Source organism: Coloeus monedula, assembly GCF_965178545.1.
Source record: "Coloeus monedula genome assembly, chromosome: 2".
Classification (NCBI taxonomy): Eukaryota; Metazoa; Chordata; class Aves; order Passeriformes; family Corvidae; genus Coloeus; species Coloeus monedula.
The window spans coordinates 13,369,337-13,390,927 of record NC_138782.1 but is presented as its reverse complement, the minus strand read 5'-3'; the positions used below and the strand labels follow the sequence as shown (position 1 = coordinate 13,390,927).

General features: G+C 50.4%; 1 protein-coding gene across 4 annotated transcripts; it reads left to right on the top strand.

Moving 5' to 3' along the window:
- Positions 1–81: 81 nt before the first annotated feature.
- Positions 82–20,465, top strand: KLHDC3 (kelch domain containing 3). 4 transcript variants are annotated; one of them, XM_082302646.1, is made up of 11 exons: positions 82–376; positions 7,147–7,382; positions 9,658–9,834; positions 11,997–12,112; positions 13,415–13,486; positions 13,714–13,927; positions 14,208–14,294; positions 15,552–15,660; positions 19,112–19,185; positions 19,554–19,632; positions 19,825–20,465. In XM_082302646.1, exons 2-11 carry the CDS (start codon positions 7,229–7,231, stop codon positions 19,889–19,891), a joined length of 1,149 nt encoding a protein of 382 aa, XP_082158772.1. In that variant the 5' UTR covers positions 82–376; positions 7,147–7,228; the 3' UTR covers positions 19,892–20,465. The 4 variants fall into 4 exon arrangements, with proteins under 4 accessions (XP_082158772.1, XP_082158775.1, XP_082158773.1 ...); XM_082302649.1 differs by lacking the exon at positions 82–376 and adding an exon at positions 539–629; XM_082302647.1 differs by lacking the exon at positions 82–376 and adding an exon at positions 584–742.
- The last annotated feature ends 1,126 nt before the right edge of the window (positions 20,466–21,591 follow it).

The following is a 21,591-nucleotide window of genomic DNA, read 5'->3' as shown; positions in this document are numbered from 1 at the left end:
GCCGCCCGGAACCGCCGCGGCCGCCGCGGGGCACTGTGGGTGTTGTAGTCCCGAAGTGGGACCCGGGCGCGGCTGGCGGTGCCGCCGGCACGCGCCGCCGGTGCCATCGAGTGTCGCCATCGAGTGTCGCCGTCTCGGTCTGGGCCGGGGCTGGAGCAGCGCGCCGGGGCCGGGCCCGAGCGGGGCGGGGAACTCAGGGAGCCGCCCCTGAGGAGGGCCGGGGCCCGGCACCCGCGGAAGGGCCTGTCGGGGCCGCGCCGCTCCGGCGCGAGGGGCGTCCGCGGAGCCGGGCGGGGCCGCGCCGCACTACAAGTCCCAGGGAGCGGCGGGAGCTCCTGTCGGAGCGGGGCTGTCGGAGCTCCTTGTACGGGTACAGGTACGGGGCTGGGGCCGCGGGGGAGGGGGGAGCCGGCCGGGCCATGCCGGGGCTGGGGGGGTGAGGCCGGGAGGCACCGCCGAGCCCCTCCGTGAGCGCCGGGGGCGCGGGGCCGCCGCCCTGCCCGGGTGCCCTCGGCCGGGCCCGCGGGTGGGGCGCGGGGCGGCACAGAGGGGCTTGGGCGAGGAGGGGCGGCCAACGGTGCTGGAGCGTGTCCAGAGTTGGGCAAAGGAGCTGCTGAAGGGTCCAGCGTGTAAGTCCTATGAGGAGCAGCTGAGAGAGCTGGGGGTGTTCAGCGTGGAGAAAGGAAAGCTCAGGGGAGACCTTATCGCTCTCTACAACTGCCTGGAAGGAAATTGTTGCCAGGTAGGGGTCAGTCTCTTCTCCCAGGTAACAACTGACAGACAGGTCAAGAGGAAATGGCTTCAAGCTGCACCAGGGAAGGCTTAGATTGGATTTTAGGAAAAAATTCTTCACGAAGAGGGTAGTCAGGCATTGGAACAGGCTCCCAGGGAAATGGTAGAATCACCATGCCTGGAAGTGTTAAAAAAACCTGTAGATGTGGTGCTTTCAGGACACGGGTTGTTGGGCCTGGCAGTGTTGGCTTAATGGCTGGACTCAGCGATCTTGGTGGTCTTCTCCATCCTTAAAGGATTCTGTGACCCCACGCATCCCTATCCTCCCCTGACAGGTCTGTGTCAGGGAGGCTGCCCTCTTGATCCTTGCCCTGCCATGACCTCTGCTGCGCCTTCTCTCTCCATCCTTGTGGGCTCGTGTGGTTTCAGACCATTTATTGTCCCACCCAGTCGTGGCCAGTGTGGGGCTGCATGCCTGGTCCTCCCCAGCCCCATGTGCCAGGCAGAGGGAAGGCTGGCACCTGTGAGCCTGCCCTGTGTGTGGCCAAGCCCAGCAGACCACTCTGCCTGGGGATCAGTGTCAGTGCAACAGAGGGGCAGAGGAAAAAACTGATGTAAAGCAAGAAATGCCCCACTGGCTGTCAGCTCGGCTTTCCTGAGCCTGCTTCCTCCCAGGGACTGCCCTTGGCGTGGCAGAAACAGCTTCACAGGCTGAGACAAATTCCTGGTGGGGAAGAGGGGGTCAAGCAGTATCTCTGAAGCTTGGGCACGCTCCATAGAGAAGCTGGGGTTTGGGAGGCAAGGTGAAGAAGAGAACCCAGCTCAGGAGGTGCAGAATCTCAGCTAGGCTTTAGGCAAAAGTAAGCCATCAGTGGGCAAAATATCTGGTGGAAAATAAGGAGATGGCGAGGCTGTCTGGGGGGTGGGGGGGGGGAGGGGGGCAGTGGGATAAATTTGTGCCTGAGTGGCGTGGTCTGTGATTCCCACGGCTAACAGGAGCTTCCAGAGCAGGCTCGGTTCACGAGCTCAAGGGCTGTTCTAGCACCGTCTAGTTTACCGGGGCTGGAATTGCATTGTGAGTGTCGGAGCTGTTGAATGTGCAAGCTTGCAGTTTCACACTGCCTTAGCACAAATACTCCAAGCATTAGATAAATGTCAAGCACAAGTGAAGAAAGCGGGTTGTTCTCATGTTATCTCTAACAGTATGTTGGATGTGCTTGAAATAGAACTGTCTATATGGACTGCTGTGAACTGGCTGGGCTATTTTAAGAGTTACTAAACCTTGTGGCTGGTGTCTTTTGGGAGACGGGACGGAGGCAGCCACACGGTAGGGTTTGCTCTCTGGAGCAGCTTTGCAGGGTAGGCTGCTCTTCTTGGGTGCTGCTGTAATTCTGGGGGTGACAGAACGAGTCCTTGAAAATCCAGGCCACTTGCTGCTGGGTTTCTCCACCTTGCTTTGGGAATTGGATGCAGCAGGGCTAATCTGAGCAGCTTTTAGAAATGGCTCTAGGTTTCCTTTTGAGTCCATAAAGGAGGGAGAGAGCCCAGGGAACTCCCTTTGAGCAAAGAAGTGGATCCAAGATGTTGCCAGCATGATTTTTGCTTTTATATTTCCTTCAAATATATTTGTAGCTTGGCAGCTTATTATTGTATTTGTAGCCTAGCTCCAGTACTTTTCCTTATTCTACCCAATAGGCTGAAAGACAGAATACATTCCAAAAGGTTCCAGGCTGGGGGTCCAAGGCTCCTATCCTATCTTGCTTCTTCATGGCAACCAAGGTTGAGACCAGCTCTTTGAGACATATTTTTATAAATGAAGTTTAGTTCCCATCTGAGGGGGGAAGATTTAGAAGGGGCTTAAACTGGGGGGGAATTACTTCACCACTTATGTCTCTAACTGGTGATTTTGGTCAGTTATGCTACTTTGCTAAACGTATAAAACTGTATTCACCCCGTGGCGGGGGGTGGGCATTTTGTGGACATTTTCCTTATCTGCCTCTGGAAGCCTCCAATAAAGACCAGCCTTTATATTACCTCCTATACTAATATTATCTCAAAAGGATGTTGTTTTGTTTTTAGGTTCTTTAAGGCATCAAAGGATATATGGGTTTTAAGATTATTGCCTGGATACTGTACTTTGAGATGCTCAGTAGCTTTCTATCTTGAACAAAGTATTTTCATAACTAATTTTAGGATTGAAAATAGTAAATATAAAGCCAATAGAACAAACAGGTGAAAAATCTGACTAAAACCTATGATTACTGGCTTGGGGTTTTATTGTTGTTTTGGGTTTTTTTTTTCTATCTATGCCACTGTGCTCAAGTCACCACAACAGTTCTGGAAGATATGCTAGTGAGAGATTATTGAGTGATATTTTTGTTGTTCTCAGATGTCTATATGCTGTATTGTTAGGCTCTTGTTAGGTGTAAGCTGGAGCAGTGGGGATGAAAGTTGTTTCAGGCATTAAGTGCATCTTCAGGCAACAGCACAAGCAGAGATACAGAAGTGCTGTCTATAGGTGCTGTATTCGAAGAATGCAGAGCTGAATTTAATCTGATTGTTCCCTGGCTTAGCAGTGAAATGCTCCAGGTGCTTTGTGGCAGAGGAACGACTCACTGCTGTGCTCACTTAATCTCCAGCATCACCAGCATCAGGTACTTCAAGAGTAAGTGAAGCATATCCTGATTTTTAGAAATGTTCTTATTCCTGGTTAATGACAGGATGTACCAGGGTTTCAAAATTTCTCTTCATCCTCTGTGCTTTACTATATCTCTTGGTAGATCATGGCAGACAGGGAAGTAGGGAGTTGTGAAGATTGCATGGCTGGAAGTAAGAGTTCTGTTAGTTTTTGGAGAGAAAAGTGAGGAGCTAACATGAGTCATTGGAAGCAAGCAGTGGCTTGAACAGGAGCTGTGATTCCATGATTCTGTGTGTCACATCCTGCAGTGCTCTCCTAGTTCTCTAATACAATTTGCCTCTGTCTTACCAATATTTTTGTGTTTTATAGCCTACATCACTGTTGCGGGTGTCCTAAATGAGAAACCACAGAATGTATTTTGCATAATCTAATATTGTACAGTTGGGGGAAATTGTTAGTAAATTGTTTCTTATCAGTTTTGCCATTTTTCTCTCTCCTTGGCTGTGTCCTGTGTGATCTTTAAAGAAATCTAAGGCGTAGCTTAATGTCAAGTGCACTTCTCCTACTAAGAAATCCTCATAGGAATGAGGTTGAAAAGTAGTTTATTTATGTCCTCATTTATATAACATAAATTGTCATTGGAAATCAAACTTGAAATGGAACTTAACAGTGTCCATAGGTGTAGAACAGAAAATAGGTTTTTCTCAAAATATGTGTCTAACTCCTATTTGCAGATAGTGCACAGAGGGAGCTTGGAGGAGGAAAAAGCTTTGGGACAGAAGACTGGTCTAAAGAAACGATTGTAAATAAGGCAGGAGAGGAGAATCTGCAGCTGGGCACAGAAAGCATGGGGAGGAGTAGGGGAGGCATCCTGGGGAGACAGGGCTGTGCAGGGAGGAGAGGAGACCAGGCCTGTGTGTGGCTGAGAAGGGGCAAAACAAATGCTTGGTGATGGCAGGAAGATGTGGTAGTTTCAGGGTAGGCTTGTGGCAGAAGAGGAAGATGGGAGTTTGCATGGATGCTTTCATTACAGTGTAGAGAAGAGCACTTGGGTTTGGGAAAACCCTGACAGCTTATTAAATCCTGTGTTTTCCCATGGCTTTTAAAATATGACCCTATAAAGATTACTTCACACTTCGGGTCATTCTCTCTTCATGAAGTGTTCAGATGAGTGTTTGCTTTTCTTGGCTCTGAGGAGGGGCAGCAGGAGGCTGTGCTGGCAGAGCTCTGTGTTTGCTCTAAAAGGGTATCCCCGGACAGAGCCAAGGCGAAGCACAGCCTACTTCCATCCCATTGCCCTCGCCAGCACTCCACACCTGCCAGTCACCTGGGAAGCACTCATCTGGGGAAAAACTTTCCCAGTAATTGTAGAAAACAACATTCTTGCTTCAACCTCTACATCCTTCTTGCAGTGCCAGGAGTTGGCCCTGGAGCTGCTGGTTCTCAGTGGACCAGATTAATCTCTTGGGATGAGCTGCCTTCTGACCAGAATGGCGGAACTGCTGGGGAAGGTTAGCCAGCTCCTGTGGTGGTGACAGGACCAGCGTCCTTGCACCTGGCTCAAGTGAGCTGCCAAGGGTGAGGAAGAGTTTTCCAAGTCTTTTCAACAAGAAAGGCAGGGGCCTTGGTACAATGCCTGTCTGCCACGCCAAGCAGCTGTGCTCTTCTACCTCAGGAGGAACCAAGCAGAGAACTTGGAAGTAAGATTCATCCTCTTGGTCCTCTTGGATTGGGCTCAGTCTGAAGGGTGTTGAAAATATTGATGCGGTGATAAAGACCAGTTAAGCTCCTTGAGGAGTCTTTTACAGAATCACTTAAGCGAGAAGAGATTATGAGGAAAACATTGGTTAGATTTTTCAGGAATAACTTGTGACTGAGGCAGGAAACAGATTTAGATATGCGAAGTCTTCAAAATAGCTTGGAAGGTGGCTTTGGTGGGTTCCATGGAAACTCATCTGTTCTGTAGCTTTGCAGAGGACTTACACAAGAGTGCTGCCTGGCTTAAAAAAAAAAATAGTTTCTTAAGAAAAAACCCTCAAACCTGCTAGATTTGAAATTGAAGCATGGCCTGTAAAAGATGGGGGGTGTTCCTGGGCCCTTCTGGAGCACCCCTGCTGGAGCAAATCTTGCTGTGACTTTCTGGGTTGCTGACTGCTGTTTGGGTTAGGGTGGTTGCTGCAGGAACAAGCAGGTTTGCAGGAGGAACTCCTGTTATAATAAGGCTGCAGGATGGTCTCTGTTTGGGTTTTGCACATGTCCTGTTGCTGTAACTCACGTACAGAGCATGAAAACAACTCAAAAAAGAAATAACTTTAAAAAGACGCTACTCAAATTTTAATGACATTTGGGAGTTCTGGAATGAGATGACTGGTTACTGAATGGTTTTGAACTGTCTATGGAGTCAGTGGATGAAGCTGGAAGCCTAAGCTCTGCTTCATGTTAGGAGCTCCCTGTTGGTGACATCTCTTACTCTTCCCGCAGGAGGGGATAAAATAGGAGTGTGTGGGTGGACTGGGCACTGGGGTGGTCAGGCTGCTGATGGGCCTGGTTGTGAGCAGTGATTCCACTTGACTGAAGGGCTGGGGGTGGCCAACTGGAGCAGAGCAGCATGGCACTGCCCCTCTTGCTGCCCTCCAGCTACTTCAGAAACCTGAAACAGCAGGGAAGTCCTCCTTGCCAAAACTCAGTACTTCCCAAAAAGAAAAGGGACAGAGTGTAGGAATTTTATGTGTAGGAATTTAATCCTTGTTCAAAGGCATCCCCAAATTTCTTTGGATTCTGCAAATGCTAAAACTGATTGTGGGGTGGGAGCATGCTGACTGAATCTTTCAGTAACCTAGAACCAAGAAATAAAAGAAGACAAATTTATTTACGCTGTCTGAAACACTGACATCTCTTCTAATGGCTGTTTTTCAGCTGGGAGCAAACTGTTAAAAATCAAACTGACCTGCTGTTTCAGAAGCATCCAGGCAGGACTGTGCTCTAGATTCTTAGATCCAAAGGAGAATCTCTGCAAGAATCAGCTGTGGTGACTTTTCTAAGATATGATCTAAGCCATCTGTTTGAGGAAAGAAGAATATCAGTTGCTTAACAAGCTATGATGCTACAGAATTTTCATAGTTATGCTTGGATTTGCTGTGGGAGGAAAAGACCTTTTCTTAGCATTAGCAAAGAGCTTTCTACCTAGATTAGGGGGTTTCTGCTCTCTTATGGCTAATTAAATTGAACCCTAGTGCTCAAATCAGTGAGTCCAAATGCTAATGTTGTTACCCACCCCCATAATGGCAAGTTGGTTACTTTATGTAGGGGTGGTTCTTTGGAGGTTTTTTGTTGGGTATTTTGTTTTAATATTTTGCTCTGCTGTTTCTCAGAACTGATCCAAAGAGCACGCTCTTCCCTCTGGGTCTGTTCTTTTCACCTCCACCGCTGGCTCTCGCTGTGTGTTTTCATTCATGCACACAAATGGTTGTGACATGTACACGATACGTTCGTGCCTTCGTGGCCAGGGCACGGCTGGGTGCTCGCCCTCGGCTGCCTTCGCCTAAGGCCTTTGGCTGGGGCTGCCTGTGCAGCTGCCCTGAGGGGTTTTGTATTCAAGGGCATCTCTGCTCGCTCCTCTGAGCCCTGCCCTGTGTCCCCTTCCCAAGAGGAATGTTTCCAATTGGGAGGCAGCTGAATGAGGATACAGCAAGGTAACCTTTGTAGCTGGCATTCAAGGAAGGTAGGAAGACCTGCAAGATGGATCATGTTTTTTTGGCATTGTGTCTGTGTTGCAGAGCCAGGTGACATTGCGGTGGCCTCGGAAGCATGTGGCTGTGGCACTGGGGGCCCTGAAGACCACCTGGCTTGCAGGGAGGAATGCTACGGTGGGCAGTGCACTTGGAAGGTGGGCCACGGAGGGTGAACCACGCGGCCGTGGCTGTCGGGCACAAGGTCTATTCCTTTGGGGGGTACTGCTCTGGAGAGGACTATGAGACCCTGCGGCAGATCGACGTCCACGTTTTCAACGCAGGTAAACACGTCCTTGTGGGGCACAAAGCACTTGGCTTGCTGGGCTCAGTTACTGCTTTTCTTGCCTGCTGCTGCCTGACATGTGATACCCTGTAACGTGCTGTCTGACTCTTAATTTCCAGAAAAAGTTATCAGACTAGATGGGAGCCTCTTTCTTTGTGCAGCCTTGCATTTTCAGCTTCAGGGGCAGGACACAGAGTGGCTGTAGTTCATCAGACTGCTAGGGTAAGGACTCACTGAAGTAGGCACATAGCCAATGACTTGGTTTGTCCTTGTTCTCTGGGAACACTAACTCAACCAGGTGCAAAGAGGTGGTATCGAGCTGGCTCAGGTCCCCCCTTCAGTTTGCAGCATGTCCATGCTCACTGCCCATAGCATGGAAGGAATAGGCTGGGAGCCAGTGCACTCAGTTGACTCCAGGTGTAGACATCTGAGCTGTTTCCCTATGGGGGCATCTGACAACTGTTGCAGCATGGAGTCAGTAGGGGCATGTGGCTAGGAGGGACGCCTTCCCATTTTGGTAACAACTGTCATGAAGATTCACAACATAGCTTAGAAAAGCATCTGCAACTGGAGCCATTTGTGTAGGGTAGCCAGTACCTGTCATGAGACTGAGTTGGAGCCATGGTTGTGCTGGCAGAGGCTGTATTTCTTGATTGAGTGCTCTTTGAACTAAAGAGGTTACTGAGCTGGTCCATGAAGTATTTCCCTGCAATTAGGCAGGTGGTTGAAAAACTGCACAGATGCTTGGGTGGGTCCAGTGAAAAAGAGCCAAGAATAGAGAACCAATGACCAGTTTTGGAGACCAGGCAGCGTGCTGAATGCTCTGCTAACACCCACAGGTAGATGAACCTGGTTTGTCTGTAAGATGCAGTGAATTCACTCCTTTAAGGCTGATATGCAGCAGGAATAAAAGCATTGGTTACAGAGGGCTGCCTAGGTGATGTGCTCACAGTGTGGAGGAGGTTGTAGCTCAGGGTCCCATGAACACTGACATTCACCTCTGTCCAGAGGGACTGGGCCTTCACACTCAACACAGCTGAATGTTGTAGAACGTGCCAAGTAGAGCACCACTCTTCTGGGGAAGCATAATGACTGTGCCCAAAGGAATGCTCTTGTGTTGTCTTTCGTTCTTGCCACTCCCAAATATTAAAGTGTCAGAATGCTGCAGCCACCACATGGGAAGTGACAGTGGCTTCTCAAGCCCTTGCTCAGCTAGCATTGTCAGGTGCCAATGCTAAAGCCAAGATACCAGATTTTGAATGATCTCTTTTCAGTCTTCCAAAGATGAAGACTGTGTTTTAGGTAGGGAGCATCCAGTCTAGCTTGACTTTAGCATTGGATGTGCTTCCTCAGTGCCCTTTCTGCCTGTGGGGTAGGTGCTCACCTTTTGAGATGCCTGACTTTTCCCTTTCCCTAGGTTAGTATTTCAGAGGAAGTGCAGACTGTTTTTTGCTATATTTTATATCAGCTCCATGTAGAAAACAAACCTGGAGGCTGTATGTGAGGCAGAGGGAGGGTGACTGGTCCTGTTATGTAATGGCTGGGTAATGCTTGCTGCGGCTCTTGCACTGTCATTAAACCCTGTAATACCTGTTGACTCTTCTGGCTGCTGCTGGACGTGACACACAGGCTGCCAGGAAGGGGAACCTGTAATCACAAGGAACTCCTATTAGTAATACAAGGTTAGCAGGGAGAACTTGAGTACAGATGGGGGTAAAGTAGACAGAGAGCCACCTCATCTATAGCTTGAAAAACAAAACAAAAGCAAACAAAGCTCCTATAAAGCTGCTGGGTTGCTTTACTTAAACTGTGCTTCTTCAAGTCCAAGTGATGCCTTCAGGTGTTCCCTTGCATGTTACTGCAGTGAATTATTCCTGTACTGCCCATTCTTCCAGCTTTGAATATCCTCAGCAATCTCTCTAGCTTGAAGTAGTGTCTGCATTCTTGGTCACCTCCATACTTTTTCTTTTTTTTTTCCCTGTTTTTTTGTTTGTGTGCTGTATCTTCACTCACGGTCTAGGATGAGCCAGAGTGGAAACTTTTTCAGTGAATTGTTGTAGAACAGAGCCTGTTTTTGTCCTCTGGGCCTCCAGAGGACTTCCTTCTGTATTTCTTAACTAGCTTCTACGCGGGGTCAGACACAGCTTTCTCTTGTTTACTCGACTGCTTCTGCACCTTGTCACGGGGTAAAAAGCACCGTGCAGGATGGGTTATGAACTGTGAGCAATTTAGCAGGCTTAGCATTTGACATGGGCTCAAACTTGTGTTTCCAGTGTCTCTGCGCTGGATCAAGTTGCCTCCAGTGTGGACAAACAGCCGAGACCACGTGAGGGAGGTGCCCTACATGAGGTATGGGCACTCAGCAGTGCTCATCGACGACACCGTCTACATTTGGGGCGGTCGCAACGACACGGAGGGAGCCTGCAATGTTCTCTATGCTTTTGATGTCAGTAAGTTCCAGCTTCTCACTCTTCCTTGTCACAACTGTTCTTGACCAGACCTTCTCTCTACCCCCCACCTCTGCTCCCCAATTTGTTTTCTTGTCCCTCAGTGACAGTCTGGAGGACACGGTGTCACTGTGTTTCAGCAGTTATAGAAGTGGAGCAGGGTGGCCATTGTGTCTGCATGTTTGAAACTCTGTAAAAGCCTTTGAACAGAGATTGCTGATCTTGTCTAATAATCAAAATGGTTTTAATTTTTCTATCAGCTTTGTATGCTCTCTCTGATAGTAACTACAACTGAAGTGTTCTCTCTGTGTGAGGTAGTATTCCTTAATTGTGGCTGAAGGTTGAAGCAAGAAGGGGCTGAGCTCTTGAGGATTGTGTTCCTCTCCAGTGTGGTCCTTCTTTCTGAAACTATTAAAGAGAGTGAGGAAAAAGCACAGAAGTAGTCAGGGACAGGATGGCAAAATCAAGGAAGAGATGAGTCAAGTTAGATAAACCTGAAATATAAACTCCTTGAGCCTTTTGGTTGGCTTCTTCATAGCACTGCTGGAGCACCTCTGGAGAAAAGGCACCATCAGGAGCTGCATGGACACAAGTGTCAGGAAAGAAAAGGAGTATATCTGGATTCTGGAGGCAAGTCCATCTAAATACTGGCCAGTAACTGTTTTGCTGGACTTGCAAGGAAACCGCTTGCTCTGGTGCTTGGTCAAGGTGTCTCTTCTTTATTAGGAAATATCTTACAGCTTGGGGTGTAGGGTTTCCCCCTTCCTTCCCCTGACACATGAGAAGCCACTAGTAAACCTCTGCTTACACAGAGGCATTGTAGTGGGACCTGCCTAGTCTCCCTGGCAGCTCCAGCACTTCAGCATTAAGTGAAAATTGACAGAAAGTCCTGCTCCAAACCCTCTGCAGCTGTCTGTACACACAGGCCTGCCATTCCTGGAAAGTAAGGCTGCCAGTCGCAGTCCCATGTCGGCAGTGTAAGTTCCACTGTAGGAGTCACGTGAGGCAAAATAAAGTCCTGTCTGAGTGCAGTTTTGTCCCTGGGGTGCTGAGCTGATCCCAAATTGAGGTATTTTCCATCTCTAATTTATGTTGCACTTGGGTGAGCTGTTGCTGATACAGTGTGACTGAGTTTGGAAGGAGCTCCAGGAAGAAAAGGAACCCGATAGCCCTGAGCTGTCTCTCACTAGAAGCTCCCCAGGGATTCTGCTGACCTTGCAAGAGCCTTTGTGTGGTGCCAGATGGAGCATAGGGGGACAGTTGTGTCCGCAGGCCAAGTTCAGAGAAGTCATCCTCATGCTTTGGCTCCAGTGTTACGACTTTCTGAAATAAGGACTGCTTTTGGCAGCCAGCAGCAGTCAGGGAGGGTGGGGGAATGTCTCCTGCAGCCTTGAGGCTTATCTATGCCTCTGTGAGCTCTTGGGGCAGGTGCCTGCTTGTGCTTGGCAGTGAGTCGCTGGCTTGGCTCTGTGTTGCCCTGGCATGGAGAACAGCTCTGGCTAGATTTTAAGTCATCTTCTAAATCAAGCCAACCCATGGAGTGTGCAGGCTAAGGGGCTGAATCTGGCTGGTGCAGGCTCACAGGGAGCACTGTGAAGGGTGGAAAGTGAGGAAGAGGGGATGAGAATGTAACAAGTGGAGCAGATAAGGGAGAGCTGCACTGCAGAGATGGGGATATGCAAGACAGTTAAGGAGAGCTTGTGGTTAAGTGACTTCTATCTGGGTTTGAGAGCTGTTTTTCCTCAGTCATGCTCAGTTACTGAGCATCTCCACACCATGAGATCAGTTGAGCCACGTAGCATTATTGCTTCATTGTAATAGAAACCGTGAATGCAGAGTTGATAAGTGACTCACAAGTACATTTTGCAAGAGATTCAGTAAAAATAACATTGCTCAAGCACTGCTGTACTACTCACTGAGCTCTTTGTCTGGTCAGGCAGTCGGTGGCTGTGCCCAGAGGCTAAGACTTCCTATCACTGTGTCCCTCTGTGGAGGCTCAGGCAGGGAGCCTTGCCCAAAGAAGCTTGCAGCCTCTCTGGCAGAGCAGGTGCTGTGTGAGAAAGAGAGAATGATTTCTGCCTTAGAAATTAAGAACAGCAGTAATAGAGCTGTCCCACCCCAACACCTACTGCGTTTTCTCAGCACTGCCTCTTGTTTTGTTTCAGACACACACAAGTGGTTCACGCCGAAGGTGTCTGGAATGGTCCCAGGGGCAAGAGATGGGCACTCAGCTTGTGTCCTGGCAAAGAGCATGTTTATCTTTGGAGGCTATGAACAGCTGGTGAGTAGTCTCTGTAACTGTTAATTGGTGAAAGAGGGTGTTGATACCCAGGACACTGATAGAGGCAGGACACGGGGGCGTATTTGTATTCATAGTCACTGTCATTTTGTAACTTAGGCATTAGTACCCAGGCTATGCTAATTGTTTTGTGAAGAAGATGGTTGGAAAAGCAAGTCCAAAAAAGTGGTGGATTTTATTTTAACTTTCACAAAACATATTTACCATAAAGATGTAAAAATATAAATTTTTTTAATATAATTATTTTCTGGCTCATTTCTCAGCCAAATGTAGATAAATACACAACATTTTTAATAAGTATATATTAATCTACATTTATTTTAATTTGGCTCAGAAATGAGCCAGAAAATGAGGTTTTGTTCTAGTCTGGTGCATGTTCCCTGTAGTCTCTACCTGCTCTGACATCTTCCTGATCCATTTCAGCAAACACTTGGTTGCCTTCCCATTAAGAATACCTTGAGCAAAAGTTCATCCTGCAATAGCTGTCAGTGTGCCTAATGCTCTTTTGAGCAAATACTTATGATCTCATCTTAAGAAGTGAGTAAATATGATTTCAGCCAATCACCAAGCTCCAGAAAAGCTGTGCAAAGTCACGTCTGCTTGTTTGGAAGAAAGCTGGGGCTCTGTTACAGCAGTCTGGGTTATTCTCTCTTTTCTGAGGACAATAGTATGCCAAATCCATGATACTGTTTACAGCACCAGGAGCAGTTCAGATGTGTCTTGTTTTTAAACAAGACCAAATAAACCTCTGGCTGTCTTGCTGCTCTCTACCTCGCCTGGAAGAGCAGGAGTCCACAGTGTCTGTGTGAATGCAATCTCTTCCAGGCAGCCAGCTGCAGATGGGTTTTGTGGGACCTCAGAACCTGGAGTGTATTTGCTCCTGGATGTTTCCCAGAAGTAATCTTAGCTTCTGCATATCGTCAGGTGGCCTTAGCAAAGCCAGGAGCCAGTTTGACTGTCCTGCTAATGCCTCTTTCTTCTCCTGCTACATGGAGAGGAGGCAGCTCCTGCCATAAATGTATTGTGTGCAGGACAGTCTTTGGGGGAGGAACTGAGCACCAAATAAATGGGAAAGCTTCAGGAAGAGATAGGACACCTTTGAGAAGAAACAGGCTTTTCCTTCCTCTTGTTAAGTGATAAGTGCTGCCTGAGCAAGCACCTTGTCTTTTAGGAAGTAGACCCCCAAAGGGATGCTCCAGGTCTGTAGGGCAGCATCCTTGCTGGGGCTGGATGAGACCAGGCTTCTCAGTCCCTTTGTGACCAAGCTGCTTGTCTGTCTTGCAGGCTGACTGCTTTTCAAATGATATCCATAAATTGGACACCACAAACATGACGTGGACCTTAATCTCTGCCAAGGTCAGTGTCTGCTTTGCGCTCTGGTTTGTGGAGGAAGTTTTGTATCTGCTGTTCTCTGGGGTAGCTGCCCACACTTGTCTCACAGCTTCTGGCTGGTGTGGCTGGGATCTGCAGGATGGGAAGTTCTCCAGGAGAAGGCGGACACCCAACCTCCCCATCAAGATGTGTTATTTCTCTGGGTAATCTGCATTCTTTCTTTTGTCTTTGTGTTTTACTCTGTCCTTCAGGGTACCCCAGCTCGCTGGAGAGACTTTCATTCAGCTACCATCATTGGAACAAAGATGTACGTGTTTGGTGGCAGAGCTGATCGTTTTGGGCCATTTCACTCCAACAATGAGATCTACTGTAACCGCATTAAAGTGTTTGATACAGAAACCAACTCCTGGCTGGACTCCCCTCCCACTCCCGTGCTCCCAGAGGGCCGGCGGAGCCATTCAGCCTGTGAGTGTGGGTCTGCTGAGGGTGGAGGATGGTGGAAGGAAATTTCTGCCTGTCTTAGAAGGGGTGTCTGCTCTGCTGGGTGGGGCTGTGGGTTAGCAAGGGGTGCACAAAGCCCAATTTCTGTGGAAAGCTGCTGCCCACCGAATAGCCTTGACACACCACGCTGCACATGAAGGTGATGTAAGCAGAGGTGGACAACCAGCACCACTTTGCTTTATGTTTGATGTTGGGTCGGGGAGCTGCTGGATGGCCCTCTGATGTCTGTGCTTACTCCCTACAGTCAGCTACAATGGTGAACTATATGTATTTGGTGGCTACAATGCACGCCTGAACAGACACTTCCATGACCTCTGGAAATTCAATCCAGGTATTTATGCTTTTAACTTGATGCAGTGATAGTGCCTCAGGCCCTCAGGCATGTGAGTGCTCAGAGGAACATAGTATCCAAGGAGTACTGCTTGGGGGGCATGGCTCTTGGCTCCTCTGACAGCAACTTGCTACCCTGCCTCCTCGGGATGTTTCCAAATCTCAGTTAGAAAGTGGAAAAAGAGGTATTGCTGAAAGACTTATTTAATTGGAAAAACTTTGTCTTGTTCTTAAATATGCAATACTCTCTTTGGCAGAAGAGGATATATGGAGAAGCAATGGGGTTAGAGTAGGGAGAGACTATAGCTGGGGAAACCATTCAACTTGAACTGCAGGATCACCACCTCTTGGTACCAGCTCAAACTGTGCAGCAGAAGGGGTGGTTCTTCAGCTGGTACCCTGAATATCAGTCAGCTGTGAGCTGTTTTGGGGTCCTCAGGCACATTTCATTGTCTAGACTAATTTTGTTTGCTAATTGTTTTGCATGCTGAAGTTGCCTGAGAGCAGCCAAGCTGCTGCTCCCCAAGCTGATCTGTGAGCTGGTGTCAGAGCTCCTGCACGTTTCAATCCTGTGCTTTGTCGCCCCCCAGCATCCTTGCCACAGAGAGCAGCAAGAACAAAGGCTGCTGTCTCCACCTTGTTCAGGTCTCCATGCCCTCCTCCCGCAGCCAAGGTGTCCCAGCAGCTGATGCACCTCTGCCAGGGTGCTCTGCGATCACAGCCTGCCAGCAGATGGAGCTGGTTCCTGGATCTCCTTCCTCCAGATCCCGACCTCCAGATCCCGACCTGCCTTCTCCTGCAGCTCTGCCCTGTGCCGCTCCCTGTGATGTCAGACCCGCTGCCATGGCAGTCTGTGGGTCCTGGTGCTCAAGCTTTACAAGTGAAAGGCCTTGATGGGGCTTTGAGCAACCTGGTTTAGTGCAAGGTGTCCCTGCCCATGGCGGGGGTTGTAACAAGATGGTCTTTAAGGTCCCCCCAACCCAAACCGTTCTATGAAATGACCCACAAATCCTGTCTCAGCAGGCAGAGCTCCAGGACTGTGACCGGCCTCTAAGTGGCACTTCAGTAACAACCTCATAGAAATGCATCATTTAGCCACTGGTGAGGAGGTCGGGGGCAGGGTGAATATTGGCTAGTTGGTGTCTGTGAGGTAGTGGGCCTCTGGTTTTCCTGTGATCTGTTTAAATTCATAACCTGCTTATAGCTGGTCTTGGCCAGGCTCTTGTGACAAGCTGGTGCACTCTTTTCCTCCCCTTAGTTTCTCTTTCTTGGAGGAAGATTGAACCCAAGGGGAAAGGGCCATGTCCTCGCCGCCGGCAGTGCTGCTGCAGAGTGGGGGACAAAATCATCCTCTTTGGAGGTACCAGGTGAGTTGTATGAAGTGGTTCCTTGAGAGGCTTTGCCACTCCCTTCAGCACAGTGTCCCTTCACTCTCTGTCCCACGCTGTATCAGAAGGACTTCAGAGGCACATGGCAAGTGTCAGTCTATCTGTCAGCCCTGTACACCGGGGCTCCTCTGAAAAAGGCCATGGAAGAGCCTGAAGGTGTCATGTAGGCTTGTAAAGCATCTGGTGACAAGCCATCTCGTACATGTAGAGACAGAAGGGTGTAACAGGCTGCTCAGGAGGGGTTGTGCAGTGCTCAAGCTTTCTGTGAAAGAGGTGGTGGGGATGAGGGAGGAGATCCTGCTGTCAGGAGGACACGTATCTCAGTCTGCTGTGCCAGAGCAGACCTCAGACTGACTTATCTTCACCTACGTGCTGCCCTGCTTCTCCCACCAGAGCTTTCTCAAACCATTGGCAAGTGTGGGCTCTGCTGCCAAGCTGCAGTGGGATGTCAGCTCAGCTGGGAGCTGTTTGAGGAGCCTACACACATGACAAGACAATGTTGCCTTCTGTGCCAGTGTTCCTTAGCAATATTTCCATTCACAACTGGGACCGGGTGTTAGGGATTTAGCTGTCAAACACTGGGAGTGATACTGCCAGGGTGCGGGGCAGCTGGATGTGGCCAAGAGTCTTAACAGCTGCTAAAAGAAAGGAAGTGGCCTATCACCAGGACACACTCTATGCTATCTGGAGTGACAAATTGCAGCTCGGGAGCACAGTCCAGCTTGCAGAGACATCTTAAATGCTTTCAGCTCTCTATATGGTTTAGAAAGCTTTGGGGCTCTCCCTGGGATCCTGCTAGTGGCTTTTTGGGGATGTTTCTGAAGCCAGCTTGGGGCAGTGGACCAAGCAGGACAGATTCTGCTGATGGCTTGACCATACCAGTGTGTGATGGGGTGAAGTGCCTTCAGGTTCCAGGAGTTCAGGGGGCGTGTGCTTAGCTGTAGGACAGCTGTGTGGCTGTGAGGGAGTGCTTTGTGCAGGTGAGGTATGCAGAGGTGCTCAGTTTGTCCAGTCTCCTCTAATGATACTGGGTGCTGCTCAGTACAGCAGAAGGCTTGGTAGGGGTTTATGGGAGTTTCGGGTGGTCCCAGATGCTGTGCTCTGTAGATTTGTGTTACAGCAGCAGCTGAACTCTGATGTTAAGCCGTGGCACTCCTGGGAAATGCTAGCAAACCACAACAAATTTGACACCAGCTTTTTGGAGTTTGGTCCACTCTTGCCAGGCAATGCAGCAGTGCCTTGTCTTCTCCACTGAACCACTTCAGAATTCAGCTTGTTTCTTAAGTCAGGCTCAACGCCAATACGGGCACGTTCATCAGCACTAGTGTGGGCTAGGAAGAGCTGCTGGCAGCCAGGAATGCAGCCTGCTTGAACTGGAGGGAGGGTCTTGCAGGCTGGGGAAGTGGGAGGTGGGGGTGGGCCCGTGCTCGCTTCCTGTAACAGTTATCAGGTGTATTCTGGAGCTGCCTGGCGAGATAAGAAGTTTTCCAGGAAGTCGTTGTAATGGAGAACTCCCAGTGGTCTGCCTCCTGACCTGTGCTGCCCTGGCTGGGAAGGGGGAGGGGTCGCACAGCACGGGCTGTCCAGCAGGGATTCTCAAGAGGATGAGCCGGCAGGCTCAGCTTTCTAGGGAGCGGCACTGGGGGATGGGCAGGCAAAACCCCTTTGTGTCCTGCCCACCCTTCCAGGATTCACACATCCTGTAGACTGCTGAAGAGGCACTTCTGCATGCTGCTTGCTCCTGGGGCATCCAAAAGCTTTGTTTCTTTGGTAGTCCTGCCCAGAGCCTGGTCTTTTTGCCCCAGCTCTGGTTCCTCACTGTGGCCAGGAGCAATCCATCACTTGTGTCCTGTTTAAGGCACCAGGAAGCTTGGTGTTCCCATGGCACAGTTATGGCCCTGGTCTGGTTTCCCCCCAATTCCCACCAGCAATTCAGTGTGCAGAGACCATCCACAAGGAAGAAGGAGGGGGAGAAGGAATGCTATAAAACAGTTCTGGCTGAAGAGATGCTGATTCAGATTTGGCTTCAGACTGTGTTTTCCCTGACAAGGCTTAGAAATCCTGGCTCTGGTGAGGGAACAGAGGCTGTCACTGAATGCAGGGTGAGCTGTTTTGCAGCTGGAATGAGCAGTTTTGCTGGGCTCTGGCTGGCAAAGGCGTGCCCTGCACCCTGCTGCCTGGGGGCTGCCTGATCTTGAACTCCAGGCTCACCCTGCTACTTGCCTTTTGGTGATTAAAACCGCAGACATGGTGCCTGCTGGCTTTCCTTTGATAGATAACGGATGGTCTGGGGTTTCCTGTGACGTGGATGTGAGATTAGATTGTGGTGTTGTAAGCACACGAAGTGGAATTAAAGGGGTTCTTGCCTGTATCCGGGCAGATGAGTCCCATCAGCAACAGGTCTTCTCTGCCAGCAGTGAGCTGTGCTCTGCTGTTTGGCCTGGGGTTGTGGGGACCTGGGGGGACAGGCACTGCCTCATGTTCCATGAGGTGTGAAGCTTAGTGGCTCATAGGTGGGGAAACAAGTGACACTGGGGCGAGGAGTCACTGCATGAGGTCGGTCCCAGCTAAGAGGTGAGGGTACACTAAATTGGTTTGTCACAAACCAAAGCAGGACATAAAACACCTTTCCTTTCTTTCAAATTCTCCAAACAACCATCAGCCATGGGAGTGCCTTCCCCTGTTTCAGCACAGGCTGATCTCTCTGTGCAAGATGTAGTGTCCAGTCTCTCAGGTGCTTTGGTTGTTCCATCAAGACCATTGTGGCAGGAAACCATAGGTGAGACTGTTCCCTAGAAATCCCTGATGTTGTAGTTCCTCATTAGCATTCTAGGACCAACATCAGATGGGAGTATCAGCAAATTGGAATTGGATTAAAATGACTGCTGCACTGCTCAGTGCTCAGTTACAGTCTTCTGAAATGCCGTCCCCATTTTGGCAGAACCACTCCAGCTGTGGCTGGAGTCCAAAGTGATTCCTGAGTTGGGCTGAGAAATGTCTGTGCTTGCCCTGTCATGCAGATGTTTTCTAGCTGCTTTCTCTACACTCCTCTTACAGCATCTCAGTGGCCAAGCTGAAATAATTGCAGTAGATCTTAACTACATGAGAACAGGAGTGATGGACAGGTGAGGTGAGGGGGAGGCTCATGGCTGGAATCATCATGGTCATCCATGAAAAGGAGGCAGATCCCCCATGCCCAGCAAAGGAAATGATGTGGGTTTCTGCTCCCTGGCTCTGTGCAGCTCTGCCTACTCTGCAAGGAGCTGGGAGAGTGATGACTTTGGGTGCTGCTTGGGGCATCAGAGGGCCAGGAGGGATCACAGGGCCCTTGCATGGGACAGACAGACCAGGAACATTCCTGGACTTGCTCAGCCGAGCTGGTGTATAACAATTTTGGCACTGACTGACACACTGTGCTTGGTTTCTGCAGTCCATCTCCAGAGGAGGGAATGGGTGATGAATTCGACTTGATGGATCACTCAGATCTCTACATCCTCGACTTCAGTACGTGAGCACTTCCTGCCCACCCTGTACCTCTTGCCACAAGGTGCCCTGTGAGCAGGCCCTGCTGTGAAGCACCCTACTGTGCCCTACATGGCTCCAGGTGCCATGTCCCAGAGCCAGACAGCTGTGTCTGACCAGTGTGCTTGGCCTAAGGCAGAGCAGCCAGAGGTGCAGCCATGCTTCATGCACTCCTGCATGCAGACCTCTGTGGGAGCACAGAAACCACCCCAGCCTGTCCCTGGTGTGCACTCTGCTTTGTCCCTCAGATAAGGCTCTGCCCTGTTTCCTGTGGCACTGATTGCATGATGCTGGAGCCTCCATGGTGTCCAGTCAAGGCCTGCTGTAGCTGAATTGCCTTCTTTTCACAGGCCCCAGTCTGAAGACGCTGTGTAAGCTAGCAGTGATTCAGTACAGCCTGGACCAGTCCTGCCTTCCCCACGATATCAGGTATGGTGTGCCTTGCTGGCAGGTCACTCTCTGGGTGCTCCCTGACCTTGAGGTGCTCCAGCCTTGGCACTGTGCCCCTCTGAGGCGGGCTGGGCTGGAGACTATAGCTGAGGCTGACTTGAAGCAAAGCTGCTCCAGCCCTGGGAACAGTGTTGGTGCTTTCTCTCAGTGTATCCTCTTGGTGTGTTACAGATGGGAGCTCTCAGCCATGACAACAAACAGCACCATCAGCCGCCCCATTGTCTCCAACCAGGGCTGAAGACAACTCGTCCTTCTTCCACCCTGCCCTCACCCCTCCACATACTGACCTCTTGCTCCACTGCCTGCATGAATTTTTAGCCCTTTCAAGCAAGGAATGTGTGAGCTCGGTTTGTCTTGCCCTAGCTAGGCCTGCCTCTGACCTTGACACGCTTTGGGCAGCACGAGTGGACAGGCAGAGCTGGCCACTGGGGGAAAAAACTGTCTGGCCCCAGCAGCACAGCTGTGACCCCTCTCCCTGCTGGTGGCTCTAGAGCTTCCTTCCCTTTGCCTGTGGAACTGCAGCTGTGCTGTCCGGTCCCCAGCCACTTTCCAAGGGCCTGAATCAACTCTTACCACCAGCCATGGCCCTGGGGTTGATGTCAGGGTCAACCTGAACTGTTCCTGCATTGCCTCAAGAGAGCAGGAACCTCTACACCTGCTCCTGCCAGCCCTGACAGCTTCCTGGCACTAAATGGCAGGCCCCACGTCCAAGCTGAGCCCAGTGTGGGGATCTGGGCCCAGCTGGACACTGCCCAGCTCCCATTGTAAAACAGCAACACGGGGGAGTTTTATAAATGGTGAGGCAGACGTGGTTTCTGTGTGTCCTAGCAGATGAACTGGGGGAGAAAAGGTGTGAGAGGGGTCAGAGTGAACCAGGTGCCTTCCCCTGAAGCTGCAGGCCACTAGTGGCTTGTGGCAGCAGCAGGCAGTGGCTGATGTGAGCCACAGCCCTACCTGGGGTGGGGAAGGGATGCTGGGCCCCTCAGCAGCACTGCCCTGGGGTACCTGCCTGCTGCCCAGAGTTGTGCTGTCCTGCAAGAGGACAGAAGGAAAATGGTGTATGTCTCCTGGGCTGTGCTGGTTCAGGTAGGTGGGTGCTCTGTAGCTTCCTGCTTCAGGGGTGGAGGTGGAGGGATGCCTGGGACAGCCTTCCTGGGTGGCACAGAGGACTGTGCTCAAGCCCCTTCCCACCAACATGAGGCATCTGATGTGAAGAGGAGCTCCAGTGGCAACTGTAGTGGGGCTAATGCAGAGAAAGCTAGGGAAGCACTCAGGGTGTTTCCTGGGATGTAAAGTCACAGAGATGGTGGTAGCTGCCTGCCAGGAATGGGTTGGCAGAGGGCCCAGGCTGTCTCCCCTGCCCTGAGGGCTGGCACACAGCCAGGGTCAAGTGCTCAGCCAGCAGCACAAGGTTGCAGAGGTGCTGGGCTCCTCAGCCTGCAGGAGGTGGCCAATGCAAGCACAATGGAGTGGTCTGGAGTGGCCTGAGAGCAGTGAAAACCCTGTGGCAAGAGAACAGAAGGCACCACAATTGTGACAAGAGCTGGTTCTTCACACACTGGCAGCACCTCACCGTGATAGGTGCTGAGCATCATTGGCCTGGAGGGAAACAGGGTGTGCTGTGACAGCACATTTGGCTGAGGGAGAGCAGCCCCAGCCTGGGCTCGTCCTTTGTGATCCTTGGCACCCACAGGTTACCCACAAGGATTTAGGTGAACATCTACCCTGTGTTGTCCAGCAGCTCTAACTCCCCTCCTCAATCAGCTGCCTTGGCCACAGGTGCGCTCTCAGTCTGTGAAATAAATGGTGGAGTTTTTTTGCTGTGCACTGAAGCACCAAGCTTACTCTTCTTGCAGGGTGCCAGGCACTAGGAAACACCTCCTGAGCACCAGAGTCCCTGGGCTGGGTCGTGCGGTGCTGAGCACAGAGGCTCCCCAA

Excerpts from the sequence above, each read along its gene's own strand:
- KLHDC3 (XM_082302646.1), top strand. The coding sequence starts at position 7,229 with ATGCTACGGTGGGCAGTGCACTTGGAAGGTGGGCCACGGAGGGTGAAC. Across the intron at positions 14,295-15,551 it reads CCTCTGGAAATTCAATCCAG|TTTCTCTTTCTTGGAGGAAG; the intron begins GTATTTATGCTT and ends TCCTCCCCTTAG. Across the intron at positions 19,633-19,824 it reads TGCCTTCCCCACGATATCAG|ATGGGAGCTCTCAGCCATGA; the intron begins GTATGGTGTGCC and ends GGTGTGTTACAG.